The sequence below is a fragment of the Quercus suber genome, unplaced genomic scaffold (assembly GCF_002906115.3).
Source record: "Quercus suber isolate HL8 unplaced genomic scaffold, Cork oak 2.0 scaffold_310, whole genome shotgun sequence".
Lineage (NCBI taxonomy): Eukaryota > Viridiplantae > Streptophyta > Magnoliopsida > Fagales > Fagaceae > Quercus > Quercus suber.
This window is the reverse complement of record NW_027069766.1, coordinates 332391-353006: the sequence shown is the minus strand read 5'-3', so window position 1 is coordinate 353006 and position 20616 is coordinate 332391. Positions and strand designations below refer to the sequence as shown.

The 20616-nt window shown below is 33.2% G+C and overlaps 1 protein-coding gene across 1 annotated transcript; it reads right to left on the bottom strand.

The window, feature by feature from the left end:
• Positions 1–1672: 1672 nt before the first annotated feature.
• Positions 1673–5734, bottom strand: LOC112017680 (replication protein A 70 kDa DNA-binding subunit B). The gene is made up of 12 exons (XM_024050133.2): positions 5462–5734; positions 4548–4694; positions 4224–4442; positions 3946–4123; positions 3544–3814; positions 3356–3458; positions 3147–3271; positions 2966–3044; positions 2740–2884; positions 2346–2506; positions 2129–2249; positions 1673–2020 (listed from the first exon to the last, which is right to left on the bottom strand). Exons 1-12 carry the CDS (start codon positions 5596–5598, stop codon positions 1820–1822), a joined length of 1887 nt encoding a protein of 628 aa, XP_023905901.1. The 5' UTR covers positions 5599–5734; the 3' UTR covers positions 1673–1819.
• Between the last annotated feature and the right edge of the window lie 14882 nt (positions 5735–20616).

Sequence of the window (20616 nt, the reverse complement as noted above, 5' to 3'; positions counted from 1 at the left end):
TGGGTGATTTTCTTGCTAAGAAAAATTAGTGTTAGCTGCTGGGGTAATCAGTATACAGTTTTGTAATTGGCCAGTGCTCCAGTTGCACATTGGTTGAGAAAAAGCGGTTTGTTTATCAATCTAATAAAATGAAGGTTTTTCTTTATATAATCTTTGATTTTTTTGGGGTTGTTCAGACTTATTCTTGAAACATTAACAATGGAATTGTGAAAGCTTGAGTTTCTATGGTGCCCCATGTTTCCATGATTGCTTTCTATAGAATACTCTTTCCGAGATGGACTTGGGACTTGAGCAAATGGGCCTCAATTCAATTTTTGTCACCCATAAAAAAAATATATATATAAAAAAAAGGGGGGGGTTGCTTTCTAAAAAATAGCATGTCCCTTGTTGTTTCAATCAGGACTGGGAATGTAAAACCACCACTTCTTTGATCCATTATTTTTTTGAGAAAAAAGACAGTGCATTGCATTAAGGGAAGCCGTTAAAATTAGCATGTAGTACAAAGACAACATCTGGTGATGTATCTTCCACCCAAATTTGATCATGAGAAATAGATATTACTCGCCTCACTAGGAAGTGAACTATAGTATAACATTGCCTACATAAACGGGAATAATGTATTTCTAAAAATCAAGGAGCAAGATAATGCATGTCTTTTACTATGTGGCCAAAGTGGGATTAGGAGTGAGTTGTTTTGGAGTGCGAGAACTAAAGCCCGCCTAGCTGCCATTGCTTCCACCTCAATGGCTGTGAAAGGGAGCAAAGCTCTTTCGCTGAGAGAAACCACCACCTGTCCTACTACATTTCTAATAACCACACCCCAACCAGCGCATTGTTCTGAGTCAAACAAAGCGCCATCAAAGTTCACCTTGTATAGGGGGTTGTCTGAAGGTCGCCAGCTTGTAGGCGGGCATCCCATTGGTGCAATGGTCAATGTATTGTAGAGTGGGAGAAGAGGAAATGATAAGAGAAAGATGTAAAGGAAATGATAGGAGTTGAAGAGTAGAGTAAATGTGGTGATAAGGCATGTTATTGATTTAATAACAAAACCCTTAAAGCAATAATAGCCACTTGCCTCAATGATAGAGCATAATTTGGACTTTTTATTATAAATGAAAGGTTAGAAAACTCTAGAGGATCTTGATCTAATTTGGAAATCATTATCAGTTTATGAGTGAAGTTTGGTCACTATAATTTCAAAGTAATAAATAAATAATGGGATTTTCATAAGGGGAATAACATTATATTTAGGGGTTTAAGATGGGCTAAAGATTTAATTTGTAAAAACAAAAGTATTACATTTGTAAAGCAACCATATGATGCGGTTACAAGTCAAATAACTGGGTTTCAATCCCATTAATTCATGACTGAGACATCGCTAACTTCTAACTAGCAACCCAGTACTCACAATTTCTCAAAAATCAAAAAAAAAAAAAAAATTTCTCAAAACCAAGTATGCCACCATTTAAGCAAATCATGACCAGCACCTGCTCTTTGGTAAAACTTGATTTTCACAATTCTCCCCTAGAAAACAAGATGATACAGCTCTTCAGTGCTTAATATCAGACTCATTGTATAGGTGAGCACTATGCATTGTCCAAATTTATATATCAGCAGCATCCAACCATTATATGAGGAATTAGTAATAGAAACATTTCAAGTGCATCCTAAGTATCTAACAAAAGCGCCTGTATTAATCATCTTGAGAAACATATATTACATGGAATGGTTTGAAGGAAAACTTATCTTAAGATTCAAGGTGATCAAGAGGAATATTGCCTGGACAGCATCAAAATAATACCAAATAGACTAAACTACCCTATTTAGAAACTCTCATCTTTGAGATCTCTTCAAGCAAAAATCTTGATTCAGCAGCAAAATCAACAGGAGCAACAGCCCTGACTGTGATCCTTTGCTTCTTCTCATTATTGTACTCATTCTGAGCAACACTAACCCGGAAAAGATGAGAATTCCAGGTGGCTTGCTTCAATTTTAGTTGGTATGGATTCTCCTCCCCCTCCTGAAAATATCAAAATGGTGAAAAGAATTAGAAAGTAGTTCCCTTTTTTTTTTTTTTTTGGGTTTACATAATAAATTTAAGGAGTCAATTATTTTATCGGTCGTTTACCTCTGATTTCAACTTATCAAGCTCATCAGCAGAGCACCCAACAATTTTCTCCGCTTCCTCATTAAAGACAGATAAAAAAGCTTCACCACTTGCATCAGAAATTTTGACTACCATTATGTATCTAAAAGAAAAAAACAAAATTAAAGTTAGAAGGCTAGAAGCCCTAAGCAAATTGAACTTTATATTGATTCCAGTTGTCAAATTTCCCAACTCTCACCTTAAATTGCACTCCTCATCATTTTTCTGGCATGCTTCACACCAATACCCAGACCCCAAAGCCTCTGTCACTTTCTTGTTGCAAGCTTTGCAAGCCCGGTACCACATTGCCTGATCAGGCTTGATGAAGCTTATGTATCCTCTAATGCTGAAAAATACAGGCTAGCCAATGCAAACACAGTTCAGATCACTAAAACTGAATGTCCAATGGCAAGACAAAATCAACCTTAAATTGTTTAATTTTTACAACTGCAGCAATATGTGAACTTTTTAAAACATTACAAAATTTCCATAGATGAAGACATTCCCTTTTAAAAACCATTATCATCCCTTTAAAAAACATATCAAATTCTTTAAGGAAATTTTTTTACAGTGAAGAGCTCCTGATATAATACCTTTTCATCACCCAAGGATGGGTTCTTCTGTATGTGAGAAAGAGAGACCCGATCAGAGTACATTGACCTTGAACCACTCTTTGATGATGGACTCATACCAGAACTGACAGATGCCATTGAACTTTCTTTACCCTCAGAATCATACCTGTCGATAAAAAATTTTTACTTAAAAATCACAGCTAAAAGGCCAAGACAAGAGGGCAATAGCCTTCTGACAATTACATACCAGGATCTCAACTTCTTTGCTTCAGGTAAATCAGGATTTACAAGCGCAACACTTCTGCTCAGTGCTGACAAAGATACACCTAAAAACATGTAGAGCATACATCATGAGTTGAACCCCATTTTCCTTTCTTTCTAGAGAATACCAATAGTTGCAACTGAATTAAGCTTAAAACTAGGTTTACCTTGAAAATCCCCAACTTTGAGGGATTTAATTGCAACTATAGGTGATTTATCTGCAATATCCAGCAATTCCTGCCCCACACTTGTTGCAAGGTCATTCCACAAGGAGACCACAACTGTCTTTTTCCTGCAATTCAGGCATTCATGGTTTTAATATAACACACAGGACAAGAACATAAAAAATAGCAGTCAGCACCAAGCATAAACTCACGTCTCATCAGCAATAGTAATATCACGCTTTGGGATAGTATCATTGTTGCTCTTCCTCCGAATGCTCATTGTAGAGGAGACATTTTGAACAACACCAATGACATCTGAAATTTGTGGTCATAAACATTCATTATGCATGAAAAGAAAATACAAAACCATTTAACACAAATGGTAAGAGTGTGATCTTACCCACAAGCTCCGTCCCATTGACATAAGGACCTAAACTATCAATTGGGACAAAATTGAATGTTGTTTCAGGAACAAAAGTTTCTTCATTGCTAGCCTCTTCTACTTCAGAATTCTCATTCAAGGTCATTTCATAATCATTTTTCACTGTCTTAAACTGCTTATTAGCAAGTCTTAGAGTCCCCCTTGAAATGAAATATACCTTCCCCAATTGAAACCTGTCATAGAATTTCTTTGCAGCTTCATTGAACATTGTTGCTTGTATTTGTGTGCCCTGAAACAAAGGAACCAAACCATCACATTTACCATACAGCCAAAAGTCCAATAACAATGTATAACCAATATGATTTATTAAAATGGGAAATGTAACATTTTAAACAAAGAGTTTTTTTGTTTTAGGCTTACATCTTCATCTGTTAACTCTACATTGAAAACACAGCCTTCTCCTCTCGCGTTCTTATAGGTACGCATACTTCCTTTGCTTGTGACACGAACCTTTATGGTCCAACTACCTTGGTAGGGGTTCAAGGACACCAGAGGGAAAACTCTTCGCGTCATTGACATCCGTGCAGCTGGGGCCATACTGAATTTCCAAAAGAAAGAGATTGTTAGTGCACATGCTTCACAAAACTAGAAGAATCAAATAGCACATGCTATTAGATATCACAAACAAGATCACATACTTTTGGTGCTGTTCATGTACTATCTGAGCAGCTGATTTAGAAACAATTTCCTGCTTTGGCTTCAAAAAAATCCCAGGCACTTCACTTTTTACCTCGCTCTTAATCTCATTTTCTTGCTTTGGCCTCAATACAATACCAGTTTCCTCACTCTTGACCTCGGATTTGACCTCCATTTCAAGTGGCGGAGAAACCACCTCACATTTTGTGACAATCAGATACCTGAGACAGCAAAACAATTTCAAAATCCACACATTAAATTAATAATTAGGCTTGCAGAGACCAATAACTTAAACAAGGAAATTTTTTGTCAGAATCTATGCTTACTTCTCAGGCTTATTCGGAATGTCGTTGAGAGTATAATCAAGAATGCGAATCAGACCCAGGTTCTGAATATTTCCAGACATGACCTCGGAACCCATGTTTGTTGGGAGAATTCCCCTTAGCTTCATCTTTCCATCATTAGCTGTAAACCTACAAGCAAAAAATGAAAATTTCTTAAGCTCCAAGTAAATTACAATTCGTATATATAGTCAATAGTAAATCGTTTGCTACCGCCTTCCAATTGAACCATGACTTGGCTTGACCCAAATCCAATCAATTCACATTATTGTTCAATTTATAGAACACCCCACCCCCCCTCCCCCCCCCCCCCCCCCCCCCAAAAAAAAAACCCCCAAATATTCTGACCTAAGTTTGACACTCAATTTGCTTTGTATTCACAGTAAATCTTTTGCTACCACCTACCAATTAAACCATGACTTGTCTTGACCCAAATCCAATCAATCTAAATTATCACACTACTGTTTAACTTAAAAAATAAAAAACCCAGATATTCAAACCTAAATCTGAAGCTCGATTTGCTTTGGAAGGCAAGCTTGTTGAGAAAAACAAACTGATTATCCAAAACCAAACACTGAGAGAATCTTTTTCAGATTCAGATTATTTGACCCAATATCATGCACATTATGAAAACCAGACAAGAACATTTGTTGTCAATTAACGAATATACCCAAATTTTTAGGCACAAAGCAACGACAATCATACGTGTAAACTTCAACATACAAGAAATCTCAGAGACAATAGAAATGTCAAACTGGTAATACTAATTAATTAATTAATTAATCATATTTATTTCACCAGGGTCAGTGAAATGATAGAAACTTCAATTTCCTCAAACACCAAATAACAAAATATAAAATGGGAATAGAGAGGAAGAGTTAAAAGAAAAAGAAACTCACATAAAACGGTTACCGGAAGCACCGGTGGCCTTGAGATCCATGACCTGAACGACGATCTCAGGGACATCGGAGGAAGATTCCGGCGAGGGGTTCGCCAGAATAGTCGAGATCGCATCTGGACTCACACACTTCGTCATTCTCTCTCTCTCTCTCTAGATGATTTTGGTGTTTTTCTTTTTCTTTGTTTGGAGGGATCTGAAGAAGAAGAAGAATAGAGAAAAGAGAGGGAGGTAATGAAGTTTTTGTAGCTGGCCTTTTTGGCGGGAAATGGGTTTCATTCAATTCAATTGTTTTTTCTTTTTTATTCTCTTCTCTCTTCTATTGTCCCGCCGCTTATATTTTCACTTTTCATTTTTGTACTTTTTTACGCGGCAAATTTTTTTTTTTTTGAAGTTTTAAGTTTTTAACTCTGGTGGGCTGGCTGGCGCCAAATTGTACAGTATTTGTTTTTTCGCTGGAAATACTGTGGGGGGTTCGAGTTTCCAGCTTTATCCTTTCTTTATTGAGGTTTGAGTTTGGCCGCCCACGTCAGCGTATTGCCATCTGGGATGTTTAAACAATTTAACTGGATTTTTTTTTTTTTTTTGCAAAAATCACATTTTCATCTCTATATTTTCAAGTGATTTTCATTTTGGTTCTTTTTTTTTTTTTCACCTCTTTTAGTACCTTTTTTAGAAAATACATCTCGTTTTTTCTCCTACTATTACATTAAAGACGGGAAACGCACACGCGACAAACGGCAAAATTAAAAAATATTAAAAAAATGATTCCTTTAATTTTAAAATTTAATAAAATTTTACTTATCATTTTATTATTTAAATAATAATTGTTCTTCATTTTCTAGCATTTTCTTGCCCTTTCTTGTCAACCAATCACAAAAACACAAACACAAACTGATTTCCAGCAAGAACAAAAATACAAACACAAACCTAGCAACGGATCTTCCTTGTCAACCAAACACAAAAGCAACAAACACAAACCCAGTTAGAAGCAAACAATTAAAAACAGTTTCATCTAAGTGTTCTTCTCATGCATTAACTCTCGTCCTTTTTTTCCCATTTCAAATCATTGAAATAAATTATTTTTTTATTTCATATACGAGTCTTTGACTCCCTCTCTCTCTCAGTCACTGGCCACTACTCTCCCTCTCTCACGCTCTCTGCTATCTCTCTCTCTCTCTCTCTCTCTCTCACGTCTTGAACCTTCATGGACAAACTCAAGCTGTGCTACTCCTTCCTCAGACCACCATTCACCATCTCTGGAGTTCACCATTGTGCATCACCGGCTTTATCTCTCTCTCCTTTTTTTTTTTTTCACCGTAAGGCATCCAAGGCTAAAACCACAATCTTAGTCCATCGCCGTTGACCACCACCACTACGAACGCGTCAAATCTTGGTTTCTCCACTATTGATTTCGAGTTTGAGAACAAAACTGAGGTTTGTTATAGGTTTGTTTTATGGTGGATTTGTTGTGAAATTTCTTTGTATTTTTGGGGTCTCAACTTTGTGGGTTTGGCCGGTGATTGGTGAGTTCGATGGTGCAAATGGGTTTGGCCGATGATTGGTTGGTTCGGTGGTGTCAGTGGGTTTCGCCGATGGGGTTGGTGGTGCAAATGGGTTTGGTGGTTAAAGGGTTAGGCTTTGGCGGTGCCAATAGGTTTCGCCTATGATTGGTAGTGATATTTGGTGGTGGCCGATGGGGTTGGTTGTTTGCTTCTAACTGGGTTTGTGTTTGTTGCTTTTGTGTTTGGATGACAAGGAAGATCTGTTGCTGGGTTTGTGTTTGTGTTTTTGTTCTTGCTAGAAATCAGTTTGTGTTTGTGTTTTTGTGTTTGGTTGACAAGAAAGGGCAAGAAAATGCTAGAAAATCTGGGCTTGTGTTTTTATGTGGATCTATAGTTTAATTTTCTGGGCAACCATGTTCTTTGGGGGAAGAACATGAAGAACAATTATTATTTAAATAATTACATGATAAGTAAAATTTTATTTTATTTTAAAATTAAAGGAATTATTTTTTTAATATTTTTTAATTATGCTGTTTGCCACGTGTGCATTTTCCATCTCTCATGTAACGGTAGGGACAAAAACAATATGCGTTTTTCAAGACAAGGACTAAAAGTAGTGGAAAAAAACGTTAGGGACCAAAGTGGAATCACGTGAAAATGTGGTTTTCGCCTTTTTTTTTTTTTGGGTTGGGCCTTAGGTATGTTTCAATTTACAACTTAAATCTTGTGTTAATATTTTTTAATTATGTTGTTTACCACATGTGCATTTTCCGTCTTTGATGTAATGGTAGGATATGGACTAAAAGCGGTGGAAAAAAAAAGTTAGGGACGAAAATGTGGTTTTTGCCTTCTTTTTTTTTTTGTTTTGGGTTGGGCCTTGGGTATGTTTCAATTTACAACTTAAATCTTGTGTTATATGTAACTATTAATATAGAGTAACGCTACAGACACAAACTATTTTATAAAAATTTTACAAACTGCGACTTTAGTAATTTTCAAATAATCATTGATAAACATAAATGTGATGTTAGTGGTGAACCCATATTAGAACTAAAAAGAATTTGCTACATCAGCAGTAGTTTGTGGCTTTAGCATTACTCTTAAATATATAATTATAATAATTATTAATAGGTATTTATTATGGTTGTGTTTGTATATAAAATTTATTCTACTTATTTAAAGAAATCTGGACATCCTTGTTTGTCAAAAAAAAAAAAAAAAAGAGTGTTTAAATATATAATATATTTTAAACTCGATTGAAAATATATATTAGAATATTGACATGTAAAATTGTGAGATCTTAAAAACTTATACGACAAAATATCACGAGGTTAACCAAAAATCAAATGTTTTTAGTTTTATAGATTATAGATAATAGACCAAATAACAGAACTCAAAAATATAATTTCTTTTTTTTAGAAGAATAAAAAATATAATTTAAATAATGTATAAATTTCTAAATTTACACAATCTATAGTTCACAAATGATATCATCACCGTAAACGAATGAAAAATATATATATTAAATGTCGTGGAACATAATTTTAATTAGATACTGTATATCATGGATTTGGATCCGGTGCAATGTATTGCACCAGGTGCAATTACCCCATTTCCACACACATCAATTTTTACCATTCTCATTTTTTAACTTTAACTTTTTAACTTTTTTCAAAATTTTTAAAACTTTTTTATTTCAATGGTTGAGATTGAAAATTAAAAAAAAGTAACTTTCAATTTCAACCATCCATTACTATTGCACCTGATCTCAATCCGTATATCATCACTATAATCACTAAATATCATGAACTAATCCTAAAAGTTGATTCAGCATCAACTAAGAGATAGCGTACCATTAAGAGAGATAAAAATGCCATTTATAATTCTCTTTCCACCAAGGGAGAATATCCAACTTTGCATATCACATTCAAATAAAAAAATTTTAAAAAAAAAAAAAAAACAAAATTTGTTTTTAATAAATGTTTTCTTTAAAATAAACCGGGACATTATGGATTGACTTGACATTTCAATTGGTCAAGTACATATTGACCTAATTTTTCTCCATGTCAGGTCAGGCTAACGATTCTATTCCATTTTGCCAAGTTACAAATCAACAAGAAGAATAGTTATGTTGAATTATACTATAGTTTCTTTGTTGTGAAAATTTAATACACAAATACTCGCCAAAACCTTTTTATTTTATTTTATAGGTAAGTTTTTTTTTTTTTTTTTTTTTTTTTTTGAGAATCTATTTTATAGGTAAGTTGATTTAAACATATAGCATTCAATTCATGGTGAGTATATCTTTATCATTAAGCAAAGACTTTAATTGATTTTTTTGTCTAAATATGATGCATAAATTTGGTTTTCTTTTTACACATTCCAAATGCCAGTATGGCTTGCCATATCATTGCATAGAAGGAAAATTTCATCATGCCCCCAATATTAACCCAACTCTTTCACAAATTCCAATTTTAAATTTGCTAAACTATTCATTTGAGTGTTCGGTTTAACATATCTAAAAAACTAACAATTTTCATTTCAAGTAGTAATCAGTTATTATGCCCAAGGGATATTGTCCAGTTTATAATGTGTCAACCCAAGAGTGACAATTAGCTTGGAAATCATTATTTGTTCTTGCTTCTGGGATTTTGTCACACCACACCACTGAGAGCAAATTACACATTGTGCGTATCATCCATTTATGTCAAATAAAAATTATGGGATCTCTGAACTTCAATACAAATAAGTAAATGCAAATGTGATTTTTCATGTATGGTTGCTGAGTGATAATTGCTTAAAAGTACAATATTATCTTAGTTTTGATAAGCATTATCATGTATATTTTGTGTTTATTCCCGCACTTATACGTAAATATGAGAGTTTGCAAATTTTCTTTACAACATATTCATTACATGAATTTTTCTCTCGTGCAAGATTAAAACTAATCAATTGAGCATGCAGACATGAATCCAAGAGAATCTAAGAGTCAATATCAATTGAGAAGTGGCTTTTGAAGAATTTAATAAGTCAAACATGTGGGGACATATAAAAGGAAAGAGAGAAATTCGTTCAAACAAAAGTTGGAAAATATTATGACATAGAAATATTCTTACCATTTTTGGTATTTTGATCATATCACTTTCTTGCGGCCACAAAAAGAGGACTTCAAGATCTAAAACTTTTACCATCGCACACCCTTGGTGCATTAGTCATTTTACAAGTATAAGTTTTTGTAGGGTGTGGGGGGTAAGGGTTGAGGTTTAAGTCTCCAGAAGGGAGCTTCACACACATATATACTAAGATTAGGTTAGAGTAGAATTTCTATCTTATATTAAAAAAAAAAAAGATTTAAAAGTTTTTAATTCACAATTTCCAATTTTAAATTTGCTAAACTATTTATTTGAGTGTTTGGTTTTACATATCTAAAAAAACTAACCATTTCCATTTCAAGTAGTAATCAATTATAGCTATCTAGCTTAGGGATATATATCCCTAAGTGACCATTAGCATGGAAATCAAACTAAATCATTATTTGCTCTTGCTTTTGGAATTTTGCCACACCACACCACCGAGAGCAAATTACACATTGTGCGTGTCATCCTTTTATGTCAAATAAAAATTATGGGATCTTTGAACTTTGATACAAACAAGTAAATGCAAATGTAATTTTTCATGTATGGTTGCTGAGGATAATTGCTTAAAAGTACAATACTATCTTAGTTTTGGTAAGCATTATCATATCTATTTTGTGTTTATTTCCGCACTTACACGTAAACATGAGAGTTTGTAAGTGTTTTTTTACAATATTTTCATTACTTGAATTTTTCTCTTGTAGGATTAAAACTAATCAATTAAACATGCAGACATGTGTCCAAGGGAATCTAAGGGTCAATATCAATTAAGAAGTGACCTTTGACGAATTTAACAAATCAAAGATGTGTGGAAATATAATTTAAACTCAATTATATATATATATATATATATTGACTTGTAAAATTGTGAGGCCTTAAAAGTTTATATGACAACATATCACGAGGTTAACTTTTTTTTTTTTTTTGATGAACATATCACGAAGTTAACAAATAGTCATTTCAGTTTTAAATATTTTATAGATTATAGATAAGATACCAAATAACAAAATACTCAAAAATATAATTTATTTTTTTATAAGAATAAAAATATAAATTTAATAATACATGAATTCCTAAATTTACACAATCCATAGTTCACTAATGATATCATCACCATATGCAAATGAATATATATATATATATATTAAATGTCATGGAACTTAACTTTATTTAGATAGTGTATCACCACTAAACTATAATCACTAGATATCAAATCATGATGGCATTTGAAATAAGTAACAAGAAAATAAAATTTATACATCATATTTACACAAAAAAATCAATGTCTTTGCTTGACGATAAAGATATATTCACAATATAATGAATGCTATATGTATAAATCAACTTACCTATAAAATAAACATATAGCTAGGGCTGTCCACGGGTCAGGTCGGCTCGGGTTTGGGCCTAACCTGAACTCGACCCAAGTGGGTCGGATTACCAAAAAATGTGACCTGCAACTGACCCGATATATGGGTCAGACCCGACGGTTCGGGTCATCGGTTGAACAGGTTAGATTCGTCGGTTAGACGGATTTGGGCTTCAAATTGGGCCAAATTTGTGAATTTGCATGATTTTTTTTTTACTCAATTTTTGACAGCCCTTTTGGGCCCAAATTTATGGGCTTACTTTTAACAAAGATTTATATATTTTTGAACCATATATATATATATATTTATCATATGGGCCTCTTTTCACATCTTTTATTTCAAATTGGGCCTTCAAGCTAAACTTGTATACCATTACACAATTTTGAATCTTTTAGGCCTCAGGTCTTAGCCTTAAGACCTAGGCAGTACATAAAAACACACATAATATCACTTTCTAACCACCTGTTAAAACCACACAATACAAGAAAAAAATATTTTTCAAAATGCCTTAGCATTAAAACATGGGCAGTACCTTAAAAATCTGAAAACAAATCAAGAAAGACTAATAAGCACAAAATCACATCTCAACCTATTAAACCTGCCAAGTTGTGCTAACCATTCCATACATATAACACAAGCCGGCCAGCAAACAAATTCCAACAAATAAATCAATCACAATCACACCACAAGTATAACAACAACATATAATAAGAACATCTTGCAATATTTTCATAGAGTTAGAGAAGGCATAAAGGTAGTTACTGCAAGCGTGTAAGGCAGTAAACTACCAAGATAGTAGCTAGTTATAATTAGTTACAATTATGAAATACCTAAGTATTTCCAAAAAATACCTTTTTTGAAGCATTAAAGAGCAACTACTCTATAGTTAAGTCCATGACTTATAGAAAAGAAAACCTATAAACTTAATAAGTTTTCTTTCCTATAAGAAAGAGTTGATTTATAAATTATAAGTTAGAAAAGCACTATGTCAAAAAGAACTTCCAAAATGTATCCAAAAATATGTCTCCTATACAAAATGTGTCATTCCTCCTACAAGAAAATGGGCAAAAAGATATTTATCAATCGACATATAAGGACAAGACCAGAAAATACAGAACAGTAATAACCAGAAACAATAGAGAGGGCAGAACCAAACTCAATAGAAATAACAGTAAGGACAGAAACTTACCCAGTTAGTGATTAGTCATCAACACTAATTGAGATACCTTGGCTTGAGCTTGAACTTCCACCACCTACTACTGCTTGACATATAACTAGAAAAGAGAAAGAAATGAAGGCTATTAGATTAAATTTCACTTGCATAAGACACATTTAATAGCACTAAATAGACAAAAAGTTTGGAAGTTAACATATTACCTAAATCATGAAATTCATCTTCCAAGGCCTCTAACTCATCCTTTGATTTGCGAAAAGAAATTGGAACCATGGTTTGAAGCCAATCTCGTGCATAAACAAGATTTTGAACCATGAGTGGAGAGAGTGAACTTTGAAATGCATCAAGTATGCGTCCTCCGGTACTAAACCTGACTCAGAAGCAACAGTATAAATAGGTACAACCAACACATCCCTAGCCAATTTGGACAACAATTGATACCTATTTGAATTGGCCTTCCACTACCCCAATATCTCAAATTTCACATCCCCCTTTCTACTTTCACATTTTTCAGCCAAATATTTGTCAATCTCGTTGTTACACCCTATGGACTGCTCAGCCTCTAAGAAACGCTCAAACCTAAAATTAACCATCACATATGAATCGTTACAACCAACTGACTCACCTTTTATGTGTGTCCTCTCACTCCCACTTGTACATTTGGTGAATCAAAACAAGAGTAATAATCATACAACTTGACCAAGGAACCCCTCACCAATTCAATCATCTCATCAGCCACTTCATTCCCATAAATTTCAGAAAAACAAAACTTCAAAAACCTCAACTTCTTTCTTGGATCAAGTACCACAGGCACATACAAGAGATGATTAATTTTATCCCTTTTTTCTCAATACTTATCAAACTTAGATTCCATTTTAGTTACCATGTTTTTCAAGAGGTGGTTTTTAGATTTATTTAAATGGGAAATATTCTCTTGAATGACAAATATCTCATCAAAAAAAGTGTTTGCAGTAGCATACAAAGAACTTGAAAACTTTTTCGTTGCATTGTAAAAAAGTTTCAAAAAACCCACAAATGTCCTCCAATTTTGGAAATCAATACTACAAGGAGATCCTATACCACCACTATTCTCCTTGTTCATAAAGTATGAAGAATAACTATCATCCTCAAAGTCCATTCATATGAACACTTTCTCAAATTTTTGTGCGGTTTCTAACATGAGGTAGGTGGAGTTCTACCTAGTTGGTACATCTAGACAAAGAAGAAACTTACACTCAATACCTAATCTCTCCACAAAACCCATAAAAGTTTAATTCCTATTTGGTGAGAACTTTACTTACCTCACAGCTTCACACACCTTACCAATGGATGCATCAATTTCTCTCATACCATCCTCCACAATCAGATTTAGGATATGTGCACAACACCTCATGTGTAAGAACTCGTGGTCTAAAACAGTTCCTTTCTAATCTTTAGTTACAGTTTGCAAAAATTTAATGGTGGCACCATTTGAGCTAGCATTGTCCATTGTTAAAGTGAATATGCCATTAATACCCCACTCACGCAAACACATCTCAATCTTTCTACCTATAGTCTCCCCCTTATGGTCTTCAATTTGACAAAAATTCAAAATTCTCTTATGCAACTTCCAATCATCATCAATAAAATGACCTATAAGGGACATATAATTCAGATTTTGAATACTAGTTCATGTGTCCGTAGTAAGACACACCCTACAACCCTTCAAGGCGCCCCTTAGTTTCTCTCTCTCAACACCATAAATGTCAACCACATCCCTAGCCACAGTTTGACGAGATGGGATATCCCTAATTCGCAACTTAGGTTGTAAGGTTGTCGAATATCTTTGAAACTCATATCCTTCAACAAACCTAAAAGGCAACTTATCTATTATAACCACTTCAGCGAGTGCGTTTCTAGAAGTCTCAATAGTAAAGGCTATTGGTACAAGCTAAAACCCTTCCTCCCCATCCATTTTGGGTTCAAGCGCTAAGGTTTGTTGCCTTTTTAAGTGTATTTCTATCAGGGTTCTTAACACAAATTGGCATTTCTAGGTTGTAAGGTTGTTGAATATCTTTGAAACTCATACCCTTCAACAAACCTAAAAGGCAACTCATCTATTATAACCACTTCAGCGAGTGCATTTCTAGAAGCCTCAATAGTAAAGGCTATTGGTACAAGCTAAAACCCTTCCTCCTCATCCATTTTGGGTTCAAGCGCTAAGGTTTGTTGCCTTTTTAAGTGTATCTCTATCAGGGTTCTTAACACAAATTGGCGTATGATTCAATAAATTAGCAGTACCATGCCCCTTACTATCAGCTAGATAAGTATTTTGACAATAATTGCAAACAACCTTAAAATGACCCTCACCAATATCTACTTTTTCAAAATGGTCCCAAGCAATAGATTTTTTCCTATTATTACACACCTTGCATTTACCTTTAGGTGGAAGTGGAGGAACCTCATCATTAGTTGGAGTGACAGTAGGTACAACTTGAGCAACAGGTTCAGCTTGGGCAGTAAGTGTTGTTTGGGAAGGGGGTGCATCACTAGAGAGTTCCATAACTTAAAGACATCCAATTTATGCATTAGCAAACTACCATAATCATGATACTACTAAACCAGTAACAAGAACACACACAAGTGTCACAACAACAACAATAAGTCAAAGCAGCAACAAAAACAACAACAAAGTAACAAACAAACAACAACAAGTTAAAAGAAAAACAACTGAAGATAAATGATACCTTAGAGAATCCTTAGCTGATAGGGATTCGACCTTGAAGAGGAAGCAAAAAGAGTAGCCTACTTGAACGAATTTCAAATCCTGTATAAAATTAGGGTTTCAATTTTTTAAATTAGGAAAACAAAATGAATCAGCAGGATGGAAACATATAGAAAGAACTTTAGGAGTGAATGAAATTAGGAAATAAGAAAGCACATGAAACAATAGGACAGAAACAAGAGGCATGGATGAAAATGTGCAGGGAAAGTGCTCCACCTTCTACACTCATTTATTTATACTTAAAATACTTTTTTTTTTGATAAGTTATTTATACTTAAAATACTTCAAATAAGTGGGCATATTGTTACAAATATGACAACCTCAGTTGTGCAAAGAATAATAAGAACAAATAAAATATAAAAATCACTATTACAAATGTAATATTGCTACAAAATAGAGCAACTATATGTAGGAAATTCTACTTGTAAACGATACCAAAAAGGTAAAAACAAATAAGTGAGGATAGAAGTATATTGCTCATTAAAAAAAAAGAAAAAGAAAAAAAGAACAAGGAATAAAATTGGGCAGATACAAACAGGACCACCACGTGTTCCAGCCTACATGGGATAAAAACGAAGAAAAATAACACAAATGAGCGCACTCAAATTAGGGGTTCATCTTTGAGCTAACAAATCAAATCAAGATAATTCGGGTTTCATATTTGTATCCAATCACTTGGTCTGTTTTGGTCCCCTAATCTTTGAATCAAATAGAAAAGTATAGAGACTAGAGAGATTGACAACACTGGATACTATGTTTCGAAGTGGAATCAAACACAAGCAACTCTATGGCAATACGGCTAAGCAATTTCTCACAACTGGTCTATAAGTTTACAATAAATTAAACAAGATGAAAAACCCATATCTCAAAATAGAGAAAAAGATAGATGAAAAAGGAAAATATACCTGAGAGTCTTGAGACCAAGAAGATGATCCGTGAGCATGAGAAGGCTTAACGACTTAACCCATGGTGGAAAGTGAGGTGAAGTCGTCAGTGTGGTGATGAGGCGGCGACGGCAACAGCTAGGGTTTGGATTGTGGAGGGTATGGAGTGAAGGGTTGAGACTTGAGATTATAGAGACTTGAGATTGAGAGTAGAGAGAACGGAGATTGAGATTGAGAGTGAGATTTTGATTTTGATTTATGAGAGAGTGAGATATTGAGAATAGGTCTAAAATGGGATTGAAGACTGATACTTGCGTGTGGAATAGTGTCTAAGATGGGATTTCCATTTCAATTTTAGCCGTTTTGAGCTTCGGTGTTTTGGGTGATTTGATTTTTGCTTTTGCATGGAAGACTCTAGATGCATGTGGTTATTAATTAGATAGTGCTTTAGTCTTATCATCCTCAGTCTCACATGCTCACCTCAAAAGAACTGAGATATATATATATATATATTTTTTTTTTTTCTTTACTCTAAAACTTTCAGGAAGGTTGGGTTATTCGGGTTTTTAAACCCTTAACCCTTAGCCTGAACCAAATATTCGGGTTTTCTTAGAGAAGGACCTGAACTCGACTGATCATGGGCTTTGGGTTGACCTGCTGGTCTTCGGGTTGGTCGGGTCCTAGACCTATTGGATAGCCCTACATATAGCATTTGTTTCATGGTTGATAATAGCTTAAAAGTACAATATTATTTTAATTTTGGTAGGCATTATCATATCTATTTTGTATTTATTCCCACACTTACATGTAAATATGAGAGTTTGTAAGTTTCTCTAAAATATACTCATTACATGTATTTTTCTATTGTAAGAGATTAAAATTAATGAGCCAAGTATGCAGGCATGAAGCCAAGAGAATCCAAGGGTGAAGATCAATTGAGAAGTGTTTTTTGAAAAATTTAATGAGTTAAAGATGTGTGGAAACATAAAAGGAAAGAGAGAAATTCGTTTGAGCCAAAGATGGAAAAATCCTGGCATGGAATTATTCTAACCAATTTTGGTATTTTGGCCATATCTTCTTACTCTGATATCAGATTGAGTTAGAATATTGCGGCCACAGAAAGATGACTTAAATATCTAAAACTTTTTAGTTTACCAAAACTTTCGAATCTACCGTTTTCAAGGCCAAAATTGACTTAGAAGTTAACGTATTGTTGAAAAATGGGGATTTAGGGTTTTGAATGTTATAAATACTAAAAGGATATAAGGGCAGCCACGTTTTGTTGGAAAACCTTATTTTTATCAATTTTTGAGAGTTTTAATTTTCTATAGAAGCTTATTAAGAACCTAAGTTAGGGTTAAGGGGGAATCTCCAATGTTGTAAGTTGTTTACTATTCAATCCAAGCATGTGTTTCATGTTTTGATTATTGAAATCAATTGTTCTCTTTTCATAATTGTTTTGTTAGATTGATGTTTAATTTCTAATTCTTTCATGACTCTATTCTTGAATCTTCTTATTGTTAGAATAGGGTTTTATATACTCTCTAGTAAAGCTTGGTAATCTTGTTAGATATTACTTTTTTCATAGTATTGCCTCTAGGGTATGCAATGTTCTTGGATTTTTCTAGCAAAGTTATTATTTTATAGACTAAATTGTTGGAATAATTGATGAATATAATCAACCAAAGAGAGTTCTATTAATAAGGCTCATTTCAAAATCTTCTATTTGGATAGTTTATGTGTTTACTTACCCGATTGTGTTCTAAATTGGTTTGGTAGATGATGCTTAATAATATTAGTGGACAAAACCTAACGCCCTGGTGATTTTAGTTATTGAATTTTACCAAACTTTCTTTATCATGGTTTCAGTGATACTTTTATATATATTATTGGTGCTTTTTTCTTGTTTTCCTTTTCTTTGTGAAACGACAACTTTTGCTACACTACAATTTCCATTACAAAATTGGACGACATCAATGGTGAATATAGCTTTATCATTAAGCAAATACATTAATTGATTTTTTGTGTAAATATGATGCATAAATTTGATTTTCTTTTTACTTAATTCAAATGCATGCATGGCTTGCCATATTATTTCTTAGAAGGAAAATTTCATTATACCCCTAGTAATAACCCAACTCTTTAACAAATTCCAATTTTAAATTTGCTAAACTATTTATTTGAGTCTTTGGTTTGACATATCTAAAAAAACTAACAGTTTCCATTTCAAGTAGTAATCAGTTAGGTTTAAATCAACCTACCTATAAACTAGCAATTTCCATTTCTAAATGTGTGGAAATATAAAAGGAAAGAGATAAATTCGTTCAAACCAAAGCTGGAAAAAATCCTAGTATGGAAATATTTTGACCAATTTTGGTATTTCATTATTTTGGTCATATCACTTTACTTTAATGTTAGATTGATCCAATTCTTACGGCCACAGAAAGAGGACTTGAAGATTTAAATATTTGTAGTTTACCAAAACCTACTGTTTTCAAGGCCAAAACTGACTTGGAAGTTGACCCACTATTAAAAAAGGGGAATTGGCATTTTTATTTTCCTTTTTTGGAAGCATGTGTTTTGGGGTTTTGGAGGCTATAAATATTAAAATGATACAAGGCAGCCACTTTTTTTGCTATTGGTAAACCTTATTTTTGTCAATTCTTGAGAGTTTCTATTTTATATGGATGTCTAAAAACTTAAGCTAGGTTTAGGCATGAATCCCAATGTTGTAAGTTGTCCACTTACCAATCCAAACATGTTTTCCTTAGTTTGATTATTGAAGCCAATTGATCTCTTTTCATAAGTTTTGTTAGATTGATATTTAATTGCTAATTATTTCATAAGTCTATTCTTGAATGAATTTTCTTATTGTTAGAATAGGTTCTTGAGTTTTTTCTAGCAAAGTTATTATTTTCTATACAAAATCGTTGGAACAATTGATGAATATAATCATCTGAAGAGAGTTCTATTAATCAAGCTTATTTCTAAATCTTCCAATCAAATAGTTTATGTGTTTACTTACCTGAATGCATGCTAAAATTGGATTGGTAGTGGATACTTAACAATATTTGTGAACAAACCCTAATCTATCTATATATATCTAAAAGCTGAAGTGTAACATTTATTGTTGCTACGCTTCAGTTAAGTCACATTAACGTCCACGTTATTATTCTTATTTTTTTTTCCAATTTTTCTATAGTTTTTTTTTTTTTTTTTACATTAACTTATTTTTTAAATATTTATACTTTCTCTGACCTTTCTCCTCGTCTTACCTTTTCTTGCTAAACTATTTATTTGAGTCTTTGGTTTGACATATCTAAAAAAACTAACAGTTTCCATTTCAAGTAGTAATCAGTTAGGTTTAAATCAACCTACCTATAAACTAGCAATTTCCATTTCTAAATGTGTGGAAATATAAAAGGAAAGAGATAAATTCGTTCAAACCAAAGCTGGAAAAAATCCTAGTATGGAAATATTTTGACCAATTTTGGTATTTCATTATTTTGGTCATATCACTTTACTTTAATGTTAGATTGATCCAATTCTTACGGCCACAGAAAGAGGACTTGAAGATTTAAATATTTGTAGTTTACCAAAACCTACTGTTTTCAAGGCCAAAACCGACTTGGAAGTTGACCCACTATTAAAAAAGGGGAATTGGCATTTTTATTTTCCTTTTTTGGAAGCATGTGTTTTGGGGTTTTGGAGGCTATAAATATTAAAATGATACAAGGCAGCCACTTTTTTTGCTATTGGTAAACCTTATTTTTGTCAATTCTTGAGAGTTTCTATTTTATATGGATGTCTAAAAACTTAAGCTAGGTTTAGGCATGAATCCCAATGTTGTAAGTTGTCCACTTACCAATCCAAACATGTTTTCCTTAGTTTGATTATTGAAGCCAATTGATCTCTTTTCATAAGTTTTGTTAGATTGATATTTAATTGCTAATTATTTCATAAGTCTATTCTTGAATGAATTTTCTTATTGTTAGAATAGGTTCTTGAGTTTTTTCTAGCAAAGTTATTATTTTCTATACAAAATCGTTGGAACAATTGATGAATATAATCATCTGAAGAGAGTTCTATTAATCAAGCTTATTTCTAAATCTTCCAATCAAATAGTTTATGTGTTTACTTACCTGAATGCATGCTAAAATTGGATTGGTAGTGGATACTTAACAATATTTGTGAACAAACCCTAATCTATCTATATATATCTAAAAGCTGAAGTGTAACATTTATTGTTGCTACGCTTCAGTTAAGTCACATTAACGTCCACGTTATTATTCTTATTTTTTTTTCCAATTTTTCTATAGTTTTTT

Bases quoted from the DNA above. Each gene is read 5' to 3' on its own strand.
- LOC112017680 (XM_024050133.2), bottom strand. From the start codon at position 5,598: ATGACGAAGTGTGTGAGTCCAGATGCGATCTCGACTATTCTGGCGAAC. The intron at 3,815-3,945 runs GTAAGCCTAAAA...CCTTTGTTTCAG, and splicing joins TAGAGTTAACAGATGAAGAT to GGCACACAAATACAAGCAAC. The intron at 3,272-3,355 runs GTGAGTTTATGC...CCTGAATTGCAG, and splicing joins ATTACTATTGCTGATGAGAC to GAAAAAGACAGTTGTGGTCT.